This window comes from Agelaius tricolor, unplaced genomic scaffold (assembly GCF_023055355.1).
Source record: "Agelaius tricolor isolate 1412-34295 unplaced genomic scaffold, bAgeTri1.0.p SCAF_26, whole genome shotgun sequence".
NCBI classification, from domain to species: Eukaryota; Metazoa; Chordata; class Aves; order Passeriformes; family Icteridae; genus Agelaius; species Agelaius tricolor.
In genome coordinates, this window is record NW_027269286.1 from 4,612,109 (window position 1) to 4,638,766 (window position 26,658).

General features: G+C 37.5%; 1 protein-coding gene across 6 annotated transcripts in view; it reads right to left on the reverse strand.

Annotated features, from left to right (window-relative positions):
* Nucleotides 1-26,658, reverse strand: part of FNDC3A (fibronectin type III domain containing 3A) — a 111,640-nt gene that overhangs the window by 3,928 nt on the left and 81,054 nt on the right. For all 6 annotated transcript variants that reach the window (XM_071448508.1, XM_071448507.1, XM_071448511.1 and 3 more), the window contains 16 exons: nt 24,511-24,649; nt 24,003-24,056; nt 23,257-23,381; nt 19,834-20,008; nt 19,143-19,229; nt 13,914-14,052; nt 12,224-12,292; nt 10,825-10,943; nt 8,676-8,781; nt 8,409-8,584; nt 7,226-7,339; nt 5,863-6,012; nt 5,495-5,778; nt 3,352-3,561; nt 1,814-1,980; nt 1,115-1,242 (listed from right to left, as the gene is read on the reverse strand). In XM_071448508.1, coding sequence (XP_071304609.1) covers nt 1,115-1,242; nt 1,814-1,980; nt 3,352-3,561; nt 5,495-5,778; nt 5,863-6,012; nt 7,226-7,339; nt 8,409-8,584; nt 8,676-8,781; nt 10,825-10,943; nt 12,224-12,292; nt 13,914-14,052; nt 19,143-19,229; nt 19,834-20,008; nt 23,257-23,381; nt 24,003-24,056; nt 24,511-24,649 — 2,242 coding nt within the window. The remainder of the gene's footprint in view (nt 1-1,114; nt 1,243-1,813; nt 1,981-3,351; nt 3,562-5,494; nt 5,779-5,862; nt 6,013-7,225; nt 7,340-8,408; nt 8,585-8,675; nt 8,782-10,824; nt 10,944-12,223; nt 12,293-13,913; nt 14,053-19,142; nt 19,230-19,833; nt 20,009-23,256; nt 23,382-24,002; nt 24,057-24,510; nt 24,650-26,658) is intronic.

Genomic DNA, 26,658 nt, shown 5'->3' on the forward strand with positions numbered 1-26,658 from the left:
AGACTTCCAGGCAGTTTATTTTTTGTCCATGTCAAAAAAAATTGCCACCATCATGTCTAAGTGTCTTAAAGGCTGTTTTCATACTGTTTACTTCTTGATTGTTCTAATTTTAGTTTCTGCAAATTAGTCTTTTCATTTTATTTTAATTTACTATGATAGACTGCTCTGCAGAGGCAAAAGCAATCACACACCTCAGCCTACTTTGTTACTGCCATATTCAAAGAGCCAACTTTATTATCTTGCCCAGGCCATTTGGCAACACACACTGATAATCAAAGTGTGATCTGACTTGGTGTCTAAAAGCAACACAGACCACACCTCAGGTACCTAATGTTGCATTTACAATGTGGAAGTTACAAAAAAGACCATCCACATGGCAAGACATCTCAGTTTATGGTTCATCTTTTACTGAAAAATTTAACAAATGGCCATAATAAACACAGCGTTGCATTAAAAGTTATGAAAATATTAAGGCCTATAATCTACCAAAACACAGGTGAAACTTATTTAATATTGAACTATAATAAAATGATAACATACTAGAATTAACTGTTTCTGTCCTGGAAGGAAAGTTCCTTAGCTTAATAATATGAAACGGTTTTCAAGCCTAATTTCATGTCAAATATCAGGCAGTTTAAACTGTGAAGCAAAAAAAAAAAAAAAAAAACAACAAACTGGGAAGCAAAATTAGCACTGAATACAGGATAATTTGTACCTTGGCATTTCAAACTGCTTCTTTACTCTTAGTGTAAAGAGAACCCTTTGCCCCTTTTCTCCCCAGTCTCAATTCTGTACCATTAGGTAAAAGACTTCTTTTTGTCAGTTGTTCCATCAGTGGATGGCTTTCTCACCACTTGATGTGTCAAGCTGTATTTAGTGAACATCAGTGTAACCCAGAGAGGCTGTAATTTAGTGCAGAACCTCCTTCTGAAATGAAGGAGATGGGTTTAGGAGGTATTACCTTATATTATTTAGTAATAAAAAAGTTTACACTGTGACTAAAACCAAGCTGGAACACAATAAGCTTTCCTAAATCTGATCTCAACTAGTTTTACTAAACTAGTTACCACAAAGAATAACCAAAGAAAACTACAATAACTTAAACACATCATACCTGTTTGAATTCTGAGTCTTTTCCCACCATGACCTGAAGACAGTAGATAACTGGATCACCCTTCATGGGCTGCAGAACCTCCCATGTGATTTCACAAGTGTGATCATTTATTCTCTCTATCCTTGGTGCTGAAGGAAGGAAGGAAGGAAGCATAAAAATGACAGCTAGCTCTGCTTTCCCCATCACATCTTGTCATATTCTAATATCTTTAAAATTATATATTCTACCTCCTATCTTATCTCAGAGAAACAAAAGATTCAGATTCAAATTTATTCTTCCTCCAGTGTTTTCTGGAGCAGCAACTAATAATTCATATAGGCCTCTCTTCCTAGTTTAGGTAACACCCAAGAGAAAGCGAATAAAATGTACTAACTGTAAGTCTGCATCATATACCAGAAAAAACCCAAACAATGCTTAAAATTATTCTAAACATGCTAGAAAGCATTTTCACCTTAACTTGCCACTCTCCTGGTAAGCAGAAGAACTAAGTACAAACTCCTTAGTTCAAAGAATGCATAAACCCCAAGTTTTCCATTTTTGGAGTGAATATTTTAGGCAACTACAAGAAAGGAGCCTTCTCCCACTATCCCCACCTGCACTTGAAAAGGGCTTAATATTCTCAATATCCCAAATACAACATAATACCAAAATCAACCTGCTATCCTCCCACCACTCAAATGAAAAAAGAAGAACTCTTACCTTTCAAGGCAGCTGGAACAGATTTGGGAGTAGTGAAAATATATTCTTGAGAAAGGGGACCTTCACCAGCTTCATTACATGCCTGAATACAAAATTTGTATGATGTTGACTCACTGAGTCTTTGAACTTTGTATGTATGACATGGTCCTCTGTATAAGGATACAAACCTGAAAATGGAACAAGCAGCTTATTTTGAACACAGACAAGGACTTCCGAAGCAGTATTGTCTTTAAATGTGTTCCCATAATTTCCCAGAATCTAATGAAAAGCCCAGAAACACTTATTTCACAGTTAAACAGTGTTCTGGCTGCTATAAAACAGTAAGCTCGTTTTCCAGGGGCAAGTTTTTATTTCTTATGTCTTTGAAATAAAAATCTCTTGCACAAAGAACACTACAGAGTCTCTCTTACCAAAAATGTTCTTAAGCATTTTAAGAAACTATTTTGCATTTGAAACAATGAGAAAAGATAGCAGTTGTGTTTCTCAATGAACTGCATTTTTTTTTCTGCTTGACCATCTACTCCTCCAACATCTTTAGCTTTTCAAAATTAGGTAACTAGATTTTAGCTTTTTGCCCCTTTTCAACTCTCCCTTACTACACCTAAAAAATGTGCCATGGATCCAGTTGCTTTTGTACATCATTGTTGGAGATGGTCTCAAGCAGACCTGCACAGGAGGGCAGAGTGACACTTGTAGTGCACACCAAATCTGTTTCTGGGAGTTTTGTACACTGGCCACTGTCCTTCATGTGACAATTCTTGCACAAACTGATCATGGCAAATTTTTTTCAATTTTCAGTCTTGGTGTCCCCAGGATACAGCACAAATTTCTCTCTTCCTGCAGGGGTTGTCATCTACTTTTGGCTTTTTCTTGTCTTTCAGATTAAAACAGATGGTACCTGCACATGACCTAGTCTTTAAGAATGGCAATGAATTTCCTTCCACTTAAACAGTCTAATTTATTTTCCTCCTTACAGCACAGCAATTTCACATAGTGGATCTCTTTTATCTTTCTTTTCAAGCTAAAGCTGCTAATCAGACATGAAACACTTTGTAGCAGTACTGCTTATTTTAACATTTGGGCAAGGGTTCTTGCTGTACCACCTCAGCTGACATTCTATTTAACATGAGAGAAGGAATCCCTCAAAGTAAATAGTATTAATTTCCACTAAAATAACTGCATATAAGGCAACAGGGAGTAAAGCATTCATCCCTTCTGATATTAAGTTTATAAAATTTACAACACTGATTGGACTCGTTACTTTGACAAATATTTAACCAAAAGTGAGGGAGAAAAGCGTGCTGGTACGAAACACAGCATTAAACTCTTCATGTTGAACTGTAAGTAAAAAACAATGAAGTTTTTTGTCTTGCACTTCTCTGCACAGACCCTAGAGCCCTTCTTGCCTTGCCAGAAGAGATGACCTCCTACATCTGCTGTAAATTCACCAAAGCATAAAGGAATTTTCCCTTAGCTGCCATCTCCCAAGCATCAGACCACAGCAACACTGGGCAGATTAAAGCAATGCCAAAACCAACCTTCCATTTTTATCCTCCATTTGAAGGTGGTACTGGATGGAGTCAGTTAATGCTTTTGCAGTTCCCTCTCCCCACTTCAGCTTGAGAGTCTGAGAACTGTATGCAGCACATTCCAGGCGAGGTGGATCTGGGGGGAGAGGCTTTGTTTTCAGTTTTATGGTGTGGCTGAAAGGACCTGCTCCAAGACTATTTAGGGCTTGAATTCGTACCCTAGCATTTGGAAAAAGAGAAAATAAATTAACTTGAAATTAGATTCTAAAAATAACTGTCATTATATAGAGAATAATGGTACTATCTACAATGAAGACTTTTATCAATATTATGCTTTGATAGACTGTCAAGAATATGAAGGTGCATCACTTTCCATACATTTTAAGGAGCTGGCTTGATTAGAAATAGAAAATACTCAAAGTAAATTCACATTACATGAAAAGATGTAAAAGCTCTATGAGTTACTTCAAGAGTGGTCCATCTTTCTGACTGTGCAGGCCTCAAACCAAAATTTTGATAGCCACACTGCAGTGATGAGGGAAGGTCAAAAAACCCACCCCAAAGAGGGGATACCATATCTGTGACTGCTTTATCAAGTGAGTTCAAGGATGACTATCAGCCATTTTTATGGACTTTTTTTAACAGATCCTATTCGTGTGAAAATAAAGCAATGGTACCCAGCCACCTCTCTTGCTGTTTCCACCAGTAACACATCTCTGGACACTTGCAAACACAAGCCCCCTTGGGTCTGCCTGCAAAGTGAGACATGGAAACCAGAAGTCGCCAAAGGACACAAAATATCAAGTTCTACAGTTTCTGAGGAAACTGTAGAACTTGATATTTGGGGATAAGGTAGGGTTTTGGTTATTTCTTCTTTGATACTCCAAGGAAGACAATGTACATTAGACTTGTAAGTAAGAATTAAAAGACTTAGCTAAGAAATTTATTTCTGAAAAGGAAAAAAGCAGAAAACAGAGGCTCTTTACATATTTTACAGGTAGCCACAGGGAGCAAAGTGTGTCTAATTTAATTTTGCCGACTTAACATTTGCTTGTCCAAAATAGTATCTAGGTAACTGGAAAAAAGTAATCACACTAATTAAATTTTGAAACAGTCAACCATAGAACTGCAAAATGTGGAAACACAAATGTGTATGCAGGCTAAAGAATAAATATTTCTCCTTCACTGCAGTAATTTTTAACATTATGCTAATTTATTACAGCCCAGAACTAAGGTTAATACATGCAATTTTTCATTTGCACAAGGAGTTGACAATGTATTCTATTAAAAAAAAAACTTATGTGGGTAGAGTATTGACCTATCTCTGCAATGGGAATGACTCTTTCTTTCAGTCTACTGACACACAGAGCAACAGCTCTTCAGATTGCCAGCATTATTGTTAAATAATTATAAGGCACAAAGAAACACTGTATTCTCACATATAACCATAAAACAGTAATTAAGGATTCAGAAAACTGCATAGCCACATGATATCCCAATTATACTGAAATCAGAGTGTGTTAAAAGTCTGACTTCAGTGGGACTGCCATTCTCCTTTTACACTGAGGGCATGTATTTGTAACAGAGATGCAGTGCCTTCAGGAAAAACTACTGATTTTTGCATTTATATTTTTCAGTAACCCTTGGACTGAACATAACGGATGATTTCAGCAATCATCCCTTGATGATTTTTCAAAAGAGATGCATAGCTGGTTGATTTTTCAAACTGATACTGTTCATGCTGACTTCCACTTTTTCTGAGATAAGGCACTGCAAGCTGCCATGAGCTGTCATTAGATCAGACTGGGCATAGTCCTTCCTTGGATGGATTTTACCTTTTCAAACAAAGAAGCAACCAATCCAAAATCAGTTATGAATCTGAATATGTGATGTGAATTCAGTTAAATTGACACATTAACCAGACAGATACAACAATACTGCAATAAACTAACATAAATTAGTTTTTGGAAGAAAATAAAAATAGCATGTCTATTTATGATGATCATCATTACAAAACTTCTTTTTGCTCCATGGCTGTGCACTAATGTGTCTCTGAGAGTAATAATGAAGACAATAAAAAACCAAGGAAACGAAGCATCTGCTCTTGTGGAAGAAACAGTAGGCTGCTGTCAAGTAGCAGTGCATCACATACCTGTAGGTAGTATCTGGCTGTAAGCCATCTAGCAAATAGGTCAGATCCTTCCCAACAGTTATTGGCTGCTTATCTCCAAAGTCTATGCTGTAGCCAAGGATTTCAGATCCATGGTCACAAGGTTCTTCCCAGCTTATAGCAAGGCATGTGGAAGGAGAATAGTGTGGACTTTCAACTTCATCTTCACTTAGTCCACGAAGACAGGTCACAACTGCAGGTACAGAGGCTGGAGTCATACATGCCACTACTTCACTGAAAGGGCCTGCACCTGCAACATTCACTGCCTGCAAATCCAAAGCAGACCATGTTTATATGGCAGAGTCAATTCCCGTTTCCAGATTTCATTAGCAACAGTTTTACATCTTTACCTGAACCCTGCAATAGTATATAGTGGCAGGCAAAAGCCCTTTCACTTCACAGCTGAGCCCAGGCCCACAATAGGAGATTTGCATGCATCCTTCCACACCGCCCCACTCCAGTCGATACTCCGTGACATCAGCTCCATTACTCAATGGCACCTTTAAAATGGACAGCAGCAATTAGAAGCTAAATACACTGACATAAGAGTAAAAATCAACAAAACTCACCACATCTATATTTTGGTTTTGTTCCAGAGGAGTCTTACACTCCCATTTCTTTGCTGATTTTTCATTTAGTACAATACAAAGAACAGGCAGAATCTGATACAAACTTCAGGAAGTTCAACTAAGACAATTGCAAACACGAAGTCCTGGACTGCTACAAAAAAGTACAGGCTGAGGAGCAACCTATAACAAAAAAAACCCCTGTGTGTCCTGGAGAGAAAGTTGAGTAAGAATCAGCACTGTATGTCTGATGAAGGTTAACTACACATTGGTTGTATTAGCAAATGAGCAGCAAGAAGGGTAAAAGGAATAATGGTTCCCCCCTACTCAGCACTTGTGAGGTTGCATCTCCAGTCCCATGTCCTGTCTTGGGATCCCCAAAAGGAGATGGACATTGACAATTACTGTGTGACTCTGTAAAATAGACATCTAACATCACTCAAATTAACTCTACCTGAATGTTTTATGGTATTTTTTAAAAAAGGCTTTGCCTTGTAGGTATTTAAGGAGTGCTCCTCTGACATTCCTCCAGTAGGAAGCATGAACACTCCTTTCAGGTAAAACAGTTTAATTTTCTGTACAGTTCTGTAACTCAGATACTTCACCCCATCTCTAAGCCACTAAAAAGCTGTGTTTAAAGAGTATTCCCAGATAGAATCTTTCTTTTTGCAAGCTTAATTTTTATCTATTGCATTTTTTTAAATCAGATATCTAAATACTATGGGTTTATAGGAAGTCTGTGAGGCTTTTGCTACATTATTACTGATGTAATTATATAAAATTAAATCAGATTATAAAACCAAGAAGCGCACAATAATCTATTGTATTATGTGGATACATTGTCTCTGAGGAACTATAACTATGTTAAAGAAAAATTTTAAGAGAGACTGCATCAGTCAGAAATGCAGAGCAGCAGCTGTGGCAAAACTTTTAAACAAAAGAACACAGTAAGATCCAGTACCTGCAGCCCGCCAACTTACTGCTGCCTTATATGGGCATGACGAATGACCAAAGTTTTACCTATTGGATAATCAGGTAAGTTTGCTTACAAATAAAGTGATTAAAACACAGTATTAGACTTTTCAAGCTGAACTCAAAAATGCAGAAGACCATTAAGTTAAGACAAGTGTTAGCATGGCACTCTTACCTCCCATGACACCTGAGCACAGGCAGCAGATCTGCACGCCACTTGAGGGGGCTTGCACTGATCCGGGGGTCCAGGTGCTGTAGTTATTTCACATTTTTCTGAGTAAGGTCCAAACTGTTAAAAAGGGAGTTGATACAACTACATTGTAAAAATGAAAATACTACTTTAAAAAAAAAACAGTTTACCACAGTAGGGACATATAACTGCAACCTGAAACATTGTATTATTTCTTTATAAAATAAATTTCTGTGGACTGTGGACTCCAGATTTATTTCAGTATCTGACTATTGCCCAGAACAGCTATAAATTTTTCTTCACTCCAGCAAATGCAATGTGAATAAATTTGACACTTCAAAGGTCTCTTGGGAAAACCAGGGAAGTACTATCCAAAGCCTTATTCTGAAGTTACATCATGGGCTGCACTGGAACATAAACCAATTGGTACTGCCTATTTATACCTATGTAAAAGAAATAAAGGATTCAAAAACTGCTGAACAATGAACGATTCTTTGCAGGGTGGAGGGAAGATAAAAGTTAGGATAGTGCTTTAAAGGCTTAAGCTGCAGATCTCTCCACAAAGTGTCAACGCACCCTGACAGTTTTCAATGAAGTGTACATTATTGAACAAATGAGGACATTGGGTACATAACTAAAAAGCTTGTTCTACAGCAACAATTGATTTAAACACATTTAATACTCCAAAAACGGAAAATAATCTTGTATCTGATAGAACATGTACTCAGAAGTCAAACTAAATATAAAAATGGAGAGTGAGGAAACACTAATTATTATGTTCTGGACATCACCAGCTGTAAAAATAAAGGTCAATCAATTTAAAAAGCTGCATACAAAAATAATATGCTACCTTACTTCACCTGAGAATAGTGAAGTTGTAACAGTGCTTTAATAAAGTACTTAGCATTTCCTAATGATTTCCTAATATTATTTTTCAGATAAAAGACATAATTAGCTATTTTCTCTTCCCTTCATCTAAAAATCCCCTTCATTATAAACTGATGTTTAACTGTCTGTTCCCACACAACAATAAGCTACATGACCCAAATGACTCCACATTTGGAAATCCTAATTTTAAGATTACTGTTAAATGCTTCATTTGAAATTAAAAATCCTTAATAGTGATTGCAGTCTCAGTAACGAATTTCATTTCAGACTGCCTCCTTACCCCAGCCTTGTTAGCTGCTCTCAGTCTGAAGCTGTACATCCTCCCTGGAAGAAGGCTGCCCACAGTGCATTCAACATCAGAACCCTGGTAAACCTCTCTGTGTTCATCATTTTCTGCCTGAAACATTTCCAGACCATAACAGGTAATGGGTGAACCACCATCTACCTGAGGCGGTCCTAGAAATAAGAGAGAAAGAAAAGCTCATTCAATTTTAACATGTAATACATTTGGATCCCTTACAATCTCTAACACTTGTAATAAAATTACCCCAACGCAGCTGAATTTCTCTTGCTCTTGGTCTACCCTGTAGCCTTGGAGGCTGGCATGGACCAGGAACCACTGCTGGTGTCTGCACCAGTAAGGAATCAGTTACCTAAAAAAGAAAGATAGATTAATGAAGTTATCCAGGCCAAACCAAGAACTATCAGCTATGTCATAAGTTAAGGCAAACACCTCAGTCAGAAACAAGATCATCCCCTTTTTTAATGACATCTTCAAATATGTGAAGATATTGAAGTGATCTGGTATGTATTTCTCATAATATAAACCATGCTAAAATAATCACACAATATGCAAAATTTGCTTTTGTATTTGGATACATATGCAAGGCGTAGAATTAAAAACAACGGCTAATTATCAGTACAACTTAGTACAGATGCTTGAAATATGACTTATTCAATGTAAATTCAATCTATTTTGCATCAGACTGCAGTTTAATGAGTTCTAAACCCTTACTCTAAGGGGTATGTACTTTCCATGGAAAAACCTCTCAGAAAGCAAAGTGGGCAGAAGTGTCAACCAGAAGAGATTAAAAAAAAAGATATTTCAACTTTTTCATTGCTTAGCAATACCTAATGAGCAACAAGTTTCCACCTCTGATTTGAAGTTTGGGCAAAAATTACCTAAGAACATAACACATGCAGCAGATGGCACTGACTGTTCTGGATGCAGACAGAAGTGAACAGAGACATTGAGGCGTTATTAGCTTCAGCTTGATATAGAAGAAACAGGAAGTTGGAAAGCCTTCAGGTTTACAGAAGAAATTAATCTCAGAATCTCATTTCACAGCTGGATTCTATGTGTGTTCAAGAAAGAGTGGACTGGATGATCTGCTGCTTTTCAGCTCCTTTGAATATACTGTTGCACTGAACAACTGCTGCTACTTAAAAGTTTTGCATATGTTAATGAGAAGCTGCAGAAGAGTTAATTACATCTTCATAGATCTTCTGTTGATTTCTGACACCTTCAGAAAGTATAAGAACTTTCTGGAAATTATTTTTCTCTTTGGTACTTAAGGTTAATTCTAAAAACATGGGGTTGGGCTGTAGGGAAGTACAGAACAAAAGGCAGAACAAAAGTCTCCAAAGACTTGTGGACTGATGACCGGGAAAGCACTGCAAGCCAAGCCAGCATTGAAGGAGTCCAGATTTATTCTTAAGGCAAGGTGGCTGTAGTCAAGGTTATCCTTGCAGGACACTTCTGTGTGGAGGAAGAGCACATACATTTCATGTCACAAGGCAGGGCTGGGTAGAAATCACACACACCAAGAATGGAAGGCATTAAGGTTTTTGTGAGAGCAGCTTGCCGGGAAAGCCCTGCTGGAAGTCTGCAGAGAGCCAGGGCTGGCTTTGTTGCACTTGTTGCTGAGAACACAGAGCAAATACAGCAAGACATTTTGGCACTGGCAGTTGAATTACACCACAGAACTGACAGTGCACATGTGTGTGTGTGCAATGTGTGTGTGTAAAGGAGAATAGTATGGCACAGCAAATTGTGTGGGAATACTGAAAAGCAGGGCAATCTAAACATTTTAACTGTGCTTGAGAGAGCAAGGGAAGCACAACCTTGTAAAGCTTGAGTGAAGACTTCTTCCCCTGCCTGCTGGGGTAACTTGGCTACTCAGACAAGTAGGAAATACATTAAATTCATAGAATCACAGAATCTTCTGAGCTGGAAGGGATCTACAAGGATCATCAAAGTTGAGCTCCTAGCCCCAAGAGAGCCCCAAGAATCACACTATGTGAGAAACCATTGTCCAAATGCTTCGTGAACTCTGTTATGCTTGGTGCTGTGACCAATTCCATGGGGAGCCTTTTCAAGTACCCTTCTTAAACTGCTGTACTGGGATAGGCCTTAATAAATAACATTGTATAAATGTATCACATAGGAAAAGTATCTGTTTCTGTAAATAAGACTATCATGTCAAACAAAATATATCAGGAAAGAATACTTAGATATTTTCCTTTAACAAATGAGCAGAAACTCGAACCACTGTGCAGCAATACTGGAACTTCTCTGATGTTCTAATTATGGCTATTTTGTTAGGCACTTCTGCACAATATTTGCTTAAATATCTACTGGACCAGATTTTCTTACAGAGAGAATTTTATTTAATAAAAATATTAGCTGATATTACCGTGCTTTGTCCTCCTTCTCCAACGCAATATACACGTAACCGGTAGGAAGAGCCCGGATTTAGACGGTCACACACATGTTCCCTAGCGGCTCCGCTGTATATTGTATCCCACTTGTTTCCTGAAAGGTTAGGAATAAGCATGCAATGAGCCAAAGTGGAATTTGCCACACTTCAGTACCAGCCACAGCAGGTATCCAAATTTCACTAAAATAAGTGTGTGACTGATGTTTATGAAAAAATTAGAAATTGAGACTGGTTTGAATTTCCTGGAAGATTCTATAATTTCATAAAGATCTGCTGAAGTGAAATAGCTTCCTTATTTGGGATTTACCTTAACTAGAAAAGAACTTACTGGGTCAGCAAGCACATTCAACATCATTACCAAATAAACAGGAAAGATACAAAAGTAAAATTTTTCATGGAAAACAAGCTTCAAATTACATTATAATTTTGCAGGCTGTAACTACAGTTTACAATTGGTGAAGTTTGTTCCTTGGGTTCCTGAATGGCTCAGTACCATGTGAAATTCTGATTCCATTATTTGCTACTCTTAAATCAGAAACTCTTGAGCATTCTGTCTTTCTTTTTAAGATATTAAGCAGGGAACCTGGGGACTTTTAATTAAATCTCCAACAACTCGATATACCACAGAATTTAGAAGGCTGGGAATGAAACGTAATGCACAGCTCACTAAATTTGCATGAAAGGCTTGGGTGCCTCATTCCGAAGTGGCTTAATGTGGACATGTGACAGAGAGAGGAAAGCAATAGACTAACAGCCTGAGAGGGCTCCCATCATATCTGGGGGCAGTGCTCTGTGTTAATCTGACACAGCACTGAAGAAGTTTAAACTTTCATTTTTGATGTAACTGTGTTTCTGAACTCAATAAGGCTACTTAACTAGATTTTTAAATAATTTAGCAAGATAGGTTTATGTCCAATTTAGAAATACTGTCAGTTTCCTTTCTGTATGAAAGAACAGAAAAGCAAACAGCAGAAAGTTACCCCAGATGCGTCATTGTTCTCTTTTAATAGTGATAAATGGAGTACAAGCTTTTCTTTCATCAGCCATGCAGACAACAAAGCTATATGTCCCTGTCTTCTTGCCCTAAAATGTCTCAAGTGTGTCATTTCATTTCCAAAACTGAATAGACCTAATTAGTAAGTTTAACAAAAAGCATCTCTTGCGTCACAGAATTTTGTGGCATCTCTCTTTTCTAAATCAGAGAAAAAGAACTTCTTGTGTACAAGCATCAATGTGCCTCTATTTTCTTTTTGATGTCAGTCCTGGGCAATAACTTTCCCAGTAATAATACACATTTTATTCTTCCCACATGCACACAGACACAGGAAAAAAATCCCCAGACAAGTGAATGCCAATGTATGATCCTAATACTTACCACTTAAGCCTTCAGACATTTCCACAACATATGTATGTATTGCTGCTCCTCCATTGTCTTTTGGTGGATCTATAAAAAACAGCAATATTCCGACTGAGTGAGGTAAGTGAAATGGCTTTATAGCTTTTGGGGAGAATTTCCCAATGGCAAAATCAACAGACAGCTGGAGATGGGTGCTTATTTAGACAGAGAGCATACTAGTCCAGGGCAGCAGCAAATGATTGCAAGTCCTGTTGTGTGAAAGCCAGCCCTCAGCCCTTCTGAACACTCTACACAGGAGAAGGGACAAGGGAATCACCCCTGGGAGATGCCACAACAAACATTTCAGTCTGAAGTGCCTGAGCATAGATTCAGGGTCACAGACTCTAATGTAATTTGGACTATTATCATATGGATTTGTATATAAAAATATTTTGAAATTTAAGGGCAGAATTTCGAAAACCTAACTATTTTGGGACAGAATAAAATAGCAAGAGCTCTACACTTAAGACTTATCTCTTAACTTCTAATATATCACTAGAAATTGAGTGTACTATCCTCCCTGGTACAGTATTCAAGTACGAGATACAAATCTACACACCTTTCTTTGACATATTATCCTAATACTGTTTCTCAAAGATGACTTAGAAAACAGCAAAATTAAAGTAATGTGAAACAACATTTTGAACAAATATAAAGACAGCATTATACTTCAACACAGAAGGGTACTCCTGCCTAAACATCACATTATGCTTGTGCTGGATGAAATTATGTTGGCTCTTAGGCAAGGGTTATGTATCATAAAATGCCAGCTGAATAAAATGAGATTTAGATGGCAGATAGCACTTTTTTAGTTGGAAGGAAATTATTCCAAATGGAAAATAAAATTGTCATGATAATTCTCACATAGAAAGAGCATCACTGTTCCAAATAAAGACAATTAACAGTTTTATATATAAATCGATATTTTAGATCATTTTTGATATACAAATCAGGTATTTTCAATAACCTAATACATTATGCATCGTACATAAAAGATCAAGTCCTGAGGTAGCAAAGCACTCTGGGAAGATACAAGGCTGGACCTGCTGAGTACTATTTGTACTCTACAAGTAAATTTCTTATTACTGATGCTAAAGAATTAAAAGCATTATTAAATGGAAATAAGTAAAAAGTGACAATAAATGTAGTATTTTACTGTTTGATTTTCTGCTAAAGCACTGCATGGCACAGTACTGTTTAACCTTCTCCTATTTTGCAGCATAAGGCTAAAAATTCCTGAGCTTAAGGAAAAGTTTCTCAACATCCTTAGCAAATAAAAATTTATCTCTCAAAACCAAATAGTTTGAAGATACAGGCTGAACTTCAATCTTCTCTTTCAATAAGAATCCAGAATGATATGCACCTACTTTTTCCAGAGAAACAGAACTTCTTAGTACATCAATTAACCACACTTTTTGAAGAGTTGCAGTCCTCTGCAGTAACAGTCCCTATCACAGTAAGCATATTATTTTTCCCATATAATTAGCTGTACTGTCCCACTTAGTATTTTGAGACAGTATTTCTCAATATAAATGGATCATAATGGCTCAGTTGACTGAAGTGTTACTAAAGTAAAACCTGACCTTCTGTATAAAAAGTATTTTATATATATAATATATATTAAAAATACAGAAGAAATACTCCAATTAGAGCTGGAAAACATTCTCACCCCAGATTATTTTAAAACTCTGTGCATGAATTTTTCCTTTCACTGTGGGTTTTGAAGGTACTCCAGGTTTGTCTGGACAAGTAATGTACTCCACTGTCTCACTTGGACTGCTTTTCCCTTCTGAGTTATAAGCAATGACCTGCAAATATATATAAAATACTATAAACACATTGGATAGTGGTATGCTATTCACTGTTTATGGTAAGGACAAATTAATTTATATTGTATATATCGACAGACACATAACAAATTAACACAAAAACTAAAGTTATTATACACATTCATTTTACATTTTCCTTAGTCCCATAGTTAAACAACCACTATACTGAAAATATAAATGCATGCAAATTGGCAGAAAAAACCAAATCCTTAAAAAAATTCCTCCCATGCTAGTACAGCACCTTCTTTTACAAAAATACTGAGATAGAAAAAGTATTTATATGGGTACGTATTAACTACAGCAAAGAGATTTTGTAAACTCTTCAGTCCCAAGGATCATTATGGCAAAGGTTGTCATGAAAGTCATGTGAAGGACAAGGAATTATATTTGTCAAGGGTAAATTGTGTTTAACCAACCTGAGTGCTTCCATGATGAAACAACTTGCTTAACAAATGGGGAAGAGCTGGGGACATCATCTAGCCTAATTTTAGTTTGATCTCCACAACATCTATGTAGACAAGCTGGCTAAGATAGAACAGATGGACCACAAGATGGCTGTAGAAAACCTGACAGAATGCCAGGCTCAAAGAGTGTAGGCTAATGGTTTGAAGAAAAATTAGCAGTGGCTCATGAGTGGATTTCCACCGCAGCCAATCCAATGTCAGATTCTGTTAGAAGTGATCTGGATGACAGGAGTGAGTGATGCTCCCAGATTTGCATATAGCACCAAACTAGGAGAAGACAAACATATGCTGGAGGGAAGAGTCATCATACAGACTTTGATAGGCTGAAATATTGCATGAACAAGAACTGGATGAGCTTTGGACAAAGAAAGGTCTTGCACCTGGGATGGAATAATCCCAGCACCAGTGCAGTCTGGGGTCTGACTCTACCCAGTTATTTTGTCAGCTCTGCTAAGAAGGACATTGGCATTTGAGTAGGAGCAAGGCAAATTAATCAGCAAAGCATACTGGCAGTAGCAAAACCAAATTGTTTCATGGGCTGCATCAGTAAGAATTTACCCAGCAGAACAAAGGATTTAATTATGTCATTTTACTCAGCACTTTTAAAACCATGCTTGGAATACTGTGTCCAGTTTTGGTCCTCCCAGTTCAAGAGACACTGGGAAACTGGAAAGAGTTCAGAAGAGGGCCAGCATGATGATCAGAGGATTAGAGAACCTGACATTGGAAAAAAGCTTTGTTTTATTCTGCCTGAGTAAAATGAAGTTTTATTGGGAAGGATCTAATCACAGCCTTCCAACATCTAAGAGACATTTACAGAAAAGATGAAGACATTGCCTTCCAAAGGATCTGCAATGACAGGACAAGGGCCAGCAGACACAAAGTGTGTTAGAGGAAATTCTAGCTGGATATAAGAAAAGAAATTAATTACCATTAGAACAGACAGCCCAAAGAAGTGGTTGAATCATCCTTGCTGGAGTACTGAAATCTCAGCTCAGCAGGGCCAGGACAGGGTTGAACTGCCTAAGATAAGGCCTGGCTTTCTACACAAATTTGACCTAGATGATCACTAAGAGTCCCCTCCAACCTAGACTTTTCTGTGATTCTAGGAAAACAAATTCTTGCTACTCTTTACTTTGTAGTTTAGTTTAGTAAAAAGCTTAACCACCAGGGAAAAATAAAAAAGGGGAAAAGAAAGAGGTTTTTTCAGCTTTTATATCTATTTTAAAAATGAGCAGAATCTAAATGATAGCAGTGATGTTAGTAGACTAGAAGAGGAAATGCAAGCTAACATGTCTCTCAGACATTAAGTCTCCCAATACAGTTTACAGGATTAATAATCATCTGGTTGTCTTTGTGCCCTTACAAATCAAGTTAAACAGGCAGTTAGCATTTACGTATTATAATGAGGTTTCCAATGGTTATAAAGCTTCTTTCAAAAGCCTTAAGGAATATTACTACTAATTAAGTCTTTCCCCTGTATAATAAAAATTAAAGACCTAATCAACATAACATTTGCTTCTCCTTTATGTTCCATGAATGTGTGAACAGACTTCTGTTTATTGTTTTGCTAATAAAAATAGGGTATAAACATTGGTGTTTATTGTAATGAGAAACTTAGGATGTTTAAGTAACTATACATTTACTAGTAATGAGTATAAATCATGTGTAGTATTACTTTCAAAGGAAGACTATGTTCATGTCCTGCAAAAGCTAGTTTCAAGAGAATTAGCTATTCTTTAGTTCATGTGTAGCCATAATAGTGCTAGAAACATACTGTATATTTGAAATTATTTAAACACTAAGTTATGCAAAAATCCCAATAAAATCATATTCAGAAGTGCAAAATATCATCTGAAAAGGAGTACTTACATGCTTTAGTGTTAACTCAAAACAAATCAACCAACACTTAAACGATTGCCATTCATATTGCAAAGAGAAGCTGTTCTTCAACAGTTCCCAATTCTTCCTTAAGTATTTTACTTAGTATTCTTCCTTAGTATTTTAGGTGTATGTGTGACAACAGCTATCAATATTTTTCACTGCAGACAGATGAGGTTATTCTGACTCTGCCTCAAATTCCACCAGAAGAAGTGTAAATTGAATATTAGGAAAAATTCCTTCACAGAAAGAACAGTCAATCATTGGCAAGGCTGCCCAGGGAAGTGGTTGAGTCACCACCCCTGGAGGTATTTCAAAGATGTGCAGATACGTCGCTTAGGGAGATGGTTTAGTGCTGGGTTAAGAGTTGGACTTGATCTTAAAGGTCTTTTCCAACCTAAATGGTTCTGCGATTCATACTGTCAGACATGTCTTTAGCTTTGTTCCAAAACCCAAGCAACTATTCAAGAGTAACTGAGAACATAGAATAGCCCAGGCTGGAAGGGACCTGAAAGATCATCTGGTTCAACCCTTCAGGGGAAAGTGAGCCTAGACGAGATTATCTAACACACTCTCCAGTCACATCTTGAAATCATCCAGTAATGGGGATTCCACTACATTTCTAGGGAAGTTGTTCCAGTGATTACTTGATCTCACTGGAAAATTTCTTTCCTATACCAAGATGAAACCCCTTCCAGTGCACCTTGCAACTCCTGCCCCTTGCCATCTCAAGGGGGCTTCCTGTGAAGGGAGAACATCCCTCCTCTCTGTAGGTCAGGCTTTAGGTACTGGCAAACTGTGATGAGGTCCCTCTCAGCCTTCTCCAATGAGAAAATAGGTAATTCCTTTAGACTTTCATTAAAGGGCAGGTTCTCCAGCCCTTTTATAATTTTTGTGACTCTCCTTTGGACCAACTCCCACTCTGCCCGTCTTTTGTGAATTGTGTGGATCAGAACTGGACACAGTTCTCCAGGTGTGATCTGACACAAGCTGAATACAGGGAAGATCTCTTATCTCTGCTAGCAATGCCACTACTGAGTCAGCCCAGGATCCAGTTTGCCTGAAGGTCCCTTTCAGCAAGGTTGCTCCAAGGTTGCCCTATAGTGGGCTCCTTGGTTATTCCAGCCCAGGTGCAGAACTTGGCACTTGTCTTTGTTGAACTTCATACTGTTTTTGCTACCTCACTCTTCTAGCCTGTCCAGGTGTTTCTGTAAGATAGCTTTGCCTTCTGATGTGTTCATCTGACCACTCTGTGTGGTGACACCAGCAAACTTGGTGAGGGTGCTTTCAATCCCCTCCTCAAAATCAGTTGTGAAATGAACAGCATGGGGCCTCCTATCCCTAGGAGTTCCTAATTCAGACAGGCTGCCAGACTGACTAGAAACCATTGATCACCACCCTCTGAGTGTGGCCTGTTGGCTAGTTTTCTATTCGTCTCACATACCACCTGTCCAGTTTGTGTCTTGCCAATTTGGCCAGGGAGAAGGCTGTAGGAAACTGCTGAATGCTTGCTGAAGTTCAGGTAAAAAACATCCACTGATCTCCTTGGACCAACTGGAAGTGTTACCTTGATGTAGGACATGATCAGTCTAGTCAGCCATCATTTACTTTTGGTGTAGGCTATTCCCAACTGCCTGCTTTGTCTGGTTTGTAGTATTTCCTAGGAAGACTCTTCCATTTATTTTCCAGGGACCGAAGTAAGATTAATAGGTCTGTAGCTCCCTGAGTCCTCTTTTGGGCCCCTCTTGTAGATGGTGTGGTACTATATTTGCCCTCTTTCAGACATGAGGGATATCCCTTGACCTGCATAACTTTTCAAATGTTATAGATAGGGGTATTGCAGCAATGTCAGCCACTTCTCTTAAGATCCAGATATGGATTGTGCCCTTTCAAGACAGCAAACTCCAGCCTTGTCACAGCTGCCTTATCCTGTGATCTGGGGTCCAGTTATGCTGGTAAAGCAGAGGCAAAGAAGGTACTGAGAACTTCTGCTTTATTGGCATTATTAGTAACTTGCCTCTTTGCCCTGTTTAGGAATGGCCTCTGTATGTATTCCTTGTGCTTCTACTTCTCACATGTCTGAAGAAGCATTTTATGCCATTCTTGTTATCTTTGGCCAATTTCAGTTCTAGTTGACCCTAAGCTTTCTTTACTTTAACTCTGCCTGTCCTGGCAAAGTTCTCGTAGTCCTTGGTGGCTATTTGATCATCTTCCTAGGGCCAGTATGCTTCTTTCTACCTTTTAACCACACCAAAAAAGCTCATAGTTTGGCTAGAATTCTTCCTGAACTAAAAGTTCAGCCCTCAAGCTTATTAGAACAGGCTCTGCACTGTGGTAATATGGATGACTTCCTAACAATTTTTTTTTTTAATCAAGGCTGCTCCTTACCCAAACACCTCGATTGTGTTTACTATCAAAGAACCCATAGCTACAATAAGTAATATCACCCATGGACATGAAACAAACCAGCCAAATAAAAAACCCTGGCTGTTAAGAACATGTACTTTTGACTTGGAATTTCAAGACACCTGCAACTGTGTTATACCCTTGCAGAGGTTCTTATTGCTTCTGCAGAAAAAATAAACAGGTGTTCAGCCGACAGTTTTAAGAGATTGAAATTGTGAGAAACTGTCATCAAATTCTGTTTTCCTTAAAAAAGGCCCTCCCCACTTCTGAATCAATCTCAAACTTGTCTGGTCCCCAAACATATGAAAAAAATCTTACCCTAAATTTATATTTTGTACTACGCCTCAAATTCTTCACCGTGTAGGTAAGATCATCACCATCATATTTTGGCTTGAAACCATATCCCTGCAGAATTAAATAGGATTATTTGAAACATTATCTTTGCACACCAGAGGATCTAACATACTTCATACAAATAAATTACTATTTCAAACTGTAATTATTATGCTTCTCTGACAAAATAATAAGAGTGCCTTCATTGTGCAAACACAATTTTTTTTAAAGCGGTGCGAATCCATTAACCATTTTCCAATCAGAAGAGGACAAAACATCAGTAAGAAAGACACATACAGTGCCACTGGAAATTTTAGCTAACACTTTCAAAGGGTAGAACAGTACTGATTTTAAAGCAAATGTTTTTAGTCTGAAATGAATCTAGATGGACCACACTTCATGATGCAATTGCTTTGCTCCAGCTCTTACAAGGCTTAACTTGCACACACAGATTCACAAAGTTATAACCAATTTAAAAGTCTTTGCTGAAATGGGGCTTAATAACACTAAACACAATTAAAAGAAGAAAGCTAGGTGGCCTGGTCACAGCAATGACAAGTCATTAGCTTAATTTCAGAAAATACAATTCCTTGTAGAATATTCTAGCAAAAATAATCATTGCTACACTAATGCAATAATGTATCAAACATAGTGAGAATAAGTATTCTAAACTTACTGAGTTCTCATCCTCCATCTCTAATATATATGAGATTCCTTCATCTGATGGTGTTCCTGAGGGTTTTGTCCATTGAAGGGATAACCAAGTAACTCCAGCATTAATCAGCAAAGGACTTGCTGGTGTGGTTGGGGCAGTGCCTGAGGTATGATACAGGACTTCTTCACTAAAATCACTGTTTAAAACAGACAGTATGTAAACTAACTAGACACAATAATTAATAGCTTAAAACCAAAATTCTTACTAAACACAGCTATGACAGTTTCTTGGAGATATGCACAATGAAAATTGCAAGCTCTTACACGCAAACAACTTAACTTGCCCATGAGTCTGTCAGTAACAAAATATCTGAACAAGGTTAACATGTTCATAATTGAAAGATTCCTTTGTATGATATAATTAAAATGTTTTGCTAACCAAAACGTTTTGCTTTTTCATATTAACTCACTATTCTAAAACACTAAAGCTCTATATGCAATAATATACTAAGACCACAGTGTCCTTCCTTTACAAAGTGAAAACATGAAGGCATAAAAACATTTAGGCAAGACTTCAAAACAAACTTTGCTGATGTGTTCTGAGCTTACTTTGAAGTACTGGTTTCTCTAGAGATCCAGAAAAAAATAGAATAGTCTCATTCAGTGGTGAGCTACTTTAAGAGATGATAAAAATGAAAGTCTTATTGCAGAAAAAGAAGTAGAGTGTATACCAGTAAATCTCCTAACACAACTGCTACCCTTATCTGATTTAGATTAGAATCACCCTGTGGTGAAAATACAAACAAATTACATATAAAGAGCTACTGTAAAACAGGGGGATGCAAAAGTCAGTGAACAGGTAGCAAAGCCAGCTTGCACAGATAGCCTGACATGCATCCAGCTAAACTAAAAAGGCCCACCTGCTCTGAGCTGGCTTTGCTGCTTTACATCAGATCTGAAGAATCACAAGCCTAAAGCTAGTCTAGTTTTTTTAATCATATGAAACTAATTTAAAAGATGTAATTTTAATCTAAAATTTAAGGACTACCTAAGTGAGTATCAGGAAGCCCTGAAAATAAAACCCTCAGTATAGCTTAAACAAAGATACCAGTAAAATATCTCATGTGTTTTGAACCCCACTTGCCTGAATAATCTCAATAAAAAGATAACTCCATTTCACTTTCTCTCTTACTCAACCTATATTATAGTGATGCACATGTTATCATTTTGGTCTGCTTTGAGGTATTTTTTGGCATTTAAAGGAAAAAAAATCTTACAGACAGCATATTATCAAGAGTGTTGACAGCACAGAAAACAAACATATTGTCTGTGAGGACTGCCAAAGAGATGTGCAGCAAGAAGGGAAAAAGTAAAAAACAAGAAAAAACTTCCAAATTTGTGGGAATAGTAGTGTATTTTCTTGTAAGAAGCCACAAACAAGAAAATTTCTGGAATGAAAATCAGGTGATACCTACAATATATTTACTAAAAAAATTAAAATTTTATAGGGAGCCTGAAGAAAGCATGAAGAGAGGTTAGATACAAGTAGTATGCGTAACTCTTTTCAAAACAAACTATTGAAGGAGTCATCTTACAAGTAGATATAAGGTAAAAAAACCCACATCTTAAAAAGATTTCATCTCTAAACTTGCTTGAACTGCTCCAAAATACACCGAAATGAACTAAGAGTTCCAGCCATAGCCATATTTGAACAATTAAATGACTATTAAACAATGCCCTCAGAAGTACAGTACTATCTTTGAAAATAGATTTTATTTTTCCAGTTTTCTTTAACCATTATTTCATGTAGGTTAGAATTAAATTTAAACATTATTAACTTAGAGATAAAATATCTGTTCTTCTTGGTAAAATTATTTAGACAAAATTCTGTCTCCAGATGCCTAATGTTCTCAACACTCTTCATAAGGGATAAACAGGCACTCTACGCTAATAAATATTATTTCAAGAGACTTAATTAAATAATATCACAAAGACAATAAAGCACATCTTCACAACGCTATGAAATACTGATTTAAAAATCTATTCAGTGTGATTCGTTTAAGAAGGGTACTTAACCGATCAGTGTCTTCAAAGCTTATGCTGGAGGAATCTGTAATATGTGCAGCTATTCCTACAGGGTACAGCTACACTCAGATGTAAAAGGGGAACAGAAAGAGAGCCCAAGCACTGGACCTGCTTAACTGCCAGCTCCCTTCCTGTCTTTATTTTTAACAGTTCCAACTGAATCTCAACAAGACAAAGTCCAGGAGCAACTCAAGAGAATAATTAATTCCAGGAACATCATCCAGAAGGCAGTAATGTAATAAAGACTATTGGAGCACACCAAAAGTCATTCTAGTCCACTACAGTGTCCTCTGACAGTAGCACAAAGCAGGTACTTAAGAAAAGACATAGGAACAGGCACCTTATGCAATGCATTCCTTGAGTACTCTCCAAAGCCTCCCTACACATGCTTCAGATCCCCTGAGCCAGTTGTATTTTTCACATACTTAATAGTCTGCAGCAGATTCCTCCTGCCCTGCATGAATTATGACCCTGGGTCTGGCTCCCTACTCTTTACAGTGTCCTTTAACACTGGCCAATCAGGCAGCGTTCCTTCAAGCACCTCCTTCTGCCAGATAAAGGACACACAGCACACATCCTCTATTTCATGCTATAACACCACTTTAGTGAGCTGCAGCAGAGTGTTCATAATATTTGAATTTAAAAAAGAAACACAAAAAGCAATTTTATGTTGATGGTGAGAGAAGCTCCATTCTTATGCCCCACAGGAGCTCAAAGTCCAAGTACTACCAGGTAGCCTGGACACCAGGAGTCTGCTGTAGAGGAGATGAGCTCTGGCAGTGTGATTGTTAGCCAGATGCATCTACTTTGCCTGATGACCAAGAAGTCCACTCAAGAACTAATGCACCCAGTAATGCAAGCATAACTTCACAAAATATTTTTTTTCCAAGTTCTTACTTATATTCTCCACTGAAGTCGCATGTAATTAATTCAAGAATTCAAAACAAAGTTTGGTGCTCTATAACATCTGAAAAGTAGTAATTAAAAGCATGAACCACATATCCTAAGCATTGATAATAAGGGCTAAAACTTCCAAAGAATTCTTTGATATGGTAATGTCATATTCTGTCTATTTCCCAAGGTAACAGGAGACTAAAAGACAGATGAAGGGACAATATCCCAATAGCACAAAGGCTATCTGCAAAAAGAATAATCCAATCACATACTGTGATTTAACTAAGCAGTTGGACTAGATGATCACTCTAGGTCTCTTCCAACTGAAATATTATATATTTTATGTTCCTTTTCAGACCATTTGGACAAAAGACCTTTTTCTATAAATGCCACCACATGTTATTCCTAAAGTAGCACACACATGGATGCATATGCTTCCCATATTTAGGTATGTAATAACATTTACCTCATTCCCATGTCATTTTTGGCTGCTAGCCTAAAGGTGTACCCCATTGCTGGTGATAGTTTAGTGATCCTGTACTGCTTCTGTTGACCGTAATAACACTGGCAAAACTCTCCATTTCCTCTTCCCTAAAAAGTAATAAGTTAATCATATTATTGACCTTAATACATATGCATCCATCAATTAAAGTACATACAAACATGAAGTAAAATCTTTTCTGAAATTAAATATAACTCAAGAATCTCCATATGGTGAGGCACTAGCATATGAAACTTTGTATTAAATTAGCAGTTTTTTTCCTTCCTTTCCATTTCCCAGCTCCTTGGGGCTGAAAGAATAAAAGCCATGAAGATACTGCACCTCTACCATCTCAGGATAGCTGTCCAGGTAGAGACTGCAAGATCATTGCAGGGCCATAGTTGCTCCACCCACTTATTAAAAAAGAAAGACTGCTACAGGAGAATGACCCTTCCAAGTCAGCTCTTGAACATGGTATTGGACTATGAGTGAAAAAGCCACGATTAAGAATGGCAGAATCATGCAATTAAGATCCTTTTATTTTATATTCCCCGAAAAAAAAAAACCACTGAGTAGTAACTGTATTTTAATAATTGCTTTAGGAATTACATTATTGTCACATGCCTCTAAATCAGGAATCTTAATTTTCATATTTTCATATAACTTAACAGTCACGTACAACTACTTAAAAAAAATAGAAGACTGAAAATACAATAAAATAACTTGCTTACTTCATCCCATTCTAAAAGGTAACTGTGGATTTTGGAACCATTATCACAAGATGCCTGTAACAGGAAAACAGGGAAATTAGAATTCTAACTCGACACAAGAACTCTTAAAATGCATGTATGGACCAAACCATAAGAAGAACAGTGGAAGACAAGTAATGCTCCCCTTATATAACTGTTTCACTTGCCAAGACATTCCTAGTTTAGTCGCCATAAAACAAATGCCTGTTCCATGTTTATGGTTTTTTTCCTAATTTAGTCCTTGAAATGCATTGGGTACTGCACTCAGTAATTTTAACTTGAAAGACTCCTGCTTTTCTGTGAATTCTTCTCTTTTTACTCAAGCCCACATTTAACCCAGTAAATCTATTTCCAATCAGGGAACTTTGACTCAAATTAATAAGTTTGACAAAAATTTTCAGTTTCAATAAACTGGTATTTTATTGATAAGTCCACAACAATTCTGAAGAGTTTAAAGTATTTATTTTAAAGGCTGTAAAGCAATCCTTACCTTCCACTGAAGAGTAAGAGAATTTTTGGTCCGATTAGTTATCCTAGGCAGATTTGGAGCATCAGGTTCACAACTGGCTGTGGTAAAACTCTCTGTTTCTGAAGGGCTCCCCTTTACACAGTTGCATTCTACTTGGACTCTAGAGTGGAAGAGAGTCAATAACATTTTGCTTCAAAATCTGTATAGTTTCCAAAGAAAACCAAGCATTTGAAATTAAGTTGCTGCCTTGCTGCTTCATTATTAAAATATCACTGTTATAAATAAATAACTGGGGGAAAACATCTTGGTCAATAAAGGCAATAAGAAAGAAAAGAGTCCTTTACTTCGGATGTACATCATTACCATTGGTCAGCTTTAGTCTCACAATTATATTTGAAATATGTCTGTTATTAGCTGTACTTTGGTTGGAAAATAATTGTAGCATTTTGCAGGCTCATTATCTGTTGTAGAGACATAAACTTATATTATGAATAATTCTTCTGCAAGTGCTTTTGTCAGATGAGCACAACGAAGCTGTTGATGTATTTTCAGAGTATCCTCTGCACTCAAATGAGTGTCCTGCTGAGTGTGTTCACCTTGTCCTTTCCTTTAGTAAGGCTATGAATTAGCTCTCCACATACTTCAAAAGAGTGAATTTTCCTTCTGTCTCAAAGAGAAATGGCTTGTTTTTCAAAAGGCTTGTCTCCGAAAGGAAATACATGATAATCGTCTGGTTCTGCCCCTGTCACCCAACCTGTGCAGCTACGTTTTGCCTCTTCTTTGGGTCAATGGCACATTACTCTCTTCTTAATCATCTGTTCCTTTGGAAAAAAAACCCCAAACCACAACTCTCCAAAAACCCCTTTCCTCTGATTACCAATATAAGATCTGAGTTGCCAGCTTAAGAAGATACAAAAATCCTGATAAATTTTTGATGCATGAACAGCAAATCACAGGAAATTTGGCTTTGCAGATTTCACAAACAGAGAGGAGACATTCCAACAGTGACTAAAGTTGAACACAAAGTTGTTGGTGCTTGCATACAATTGAAAGTATGTAATATGTCGGTTATTTTGGTGGTTGAGTCATTCCAGTCTTTGTTGATTTTCTGCAGTGTTCATACTGGCAGAATTCTGCTTAGGAAGAGCTTGGATGGCCAAGCCACTGATTCCCATGTTCTGTCTACAAACAACCAGAATTATGCAAGAAAAAATATGAATGCAGCCTGATAGAAGAGCACTTAGACAGAAAAAAAAATAATTCTAGGCACTAACCCTAAAAATATACCTAAAAACACTAAAAACAGGAACAAAATCACAGGTAAACACTTTCATAGGAAAGAGTTTAGAGCCAACTTACCATTCATCCTTCTCCTGACCTTGTGCTCCAGACAATATAGGGGCTCAAATTAAATGAGGGGTGTGATAAAAACAGACCAACCCTCTTTTGCTTTAAGTTTGACAACCAAGACAACACACTGGAAAACAGCTCTGGGAGGTCTAGATCCCTTCACACCTTCAAGTGGGAACCTAGCTCTCCCACTTGTGCAAGTGTCAAAAAGGCTATTGTACAAGGCAAATCCTACCCTAAACTTGAAGTGGAAGGAGGCAGAACATTGTTAACTGGGATCTTTCTGTTCCCTGTGCTTCCTGCTAGCTGCCTCTAAATTGCTTCCCTTGGTGAGTACACAGGGATCCTGGGGTTCTCCACACAGTCAAGAGAGGCAGGACATTCAGTCATGCCTAAGAAGGTACTCTACACTTGCCATTACCTCCTGAAAAAGCACTTCTTTTAAGGAGGCCTTCATTTCTGCCTTCACAATGTTATTTCTTTGTAAACTGCTGTATTCACACTATTTTTTTTTCAACCAAGAATCACAGAGTAGTTTGGGCTGGAAGAGACCTTTAAAGGTCAACTTGTCCAAACTCCCCTGCAATAAACAGGAACATCTTTAACTAGATCAGGCTGCTTAGAGCCCTGCCCAATCTCTCCCTGAACAGTTTCCAGGGATGGGGCATCCACCATCTCTCTGGGCAAGCTGTTCCAGTGTTTTACCACCCTCAATGCAAAAAATTTCTTCCATATATCTAGTCTAAATCTACCCTCTTTTAGTTCTAAACCATTATCTCTTGTGCTATCACAACAGGCCCTACTAAAAAGTCTGTCTCC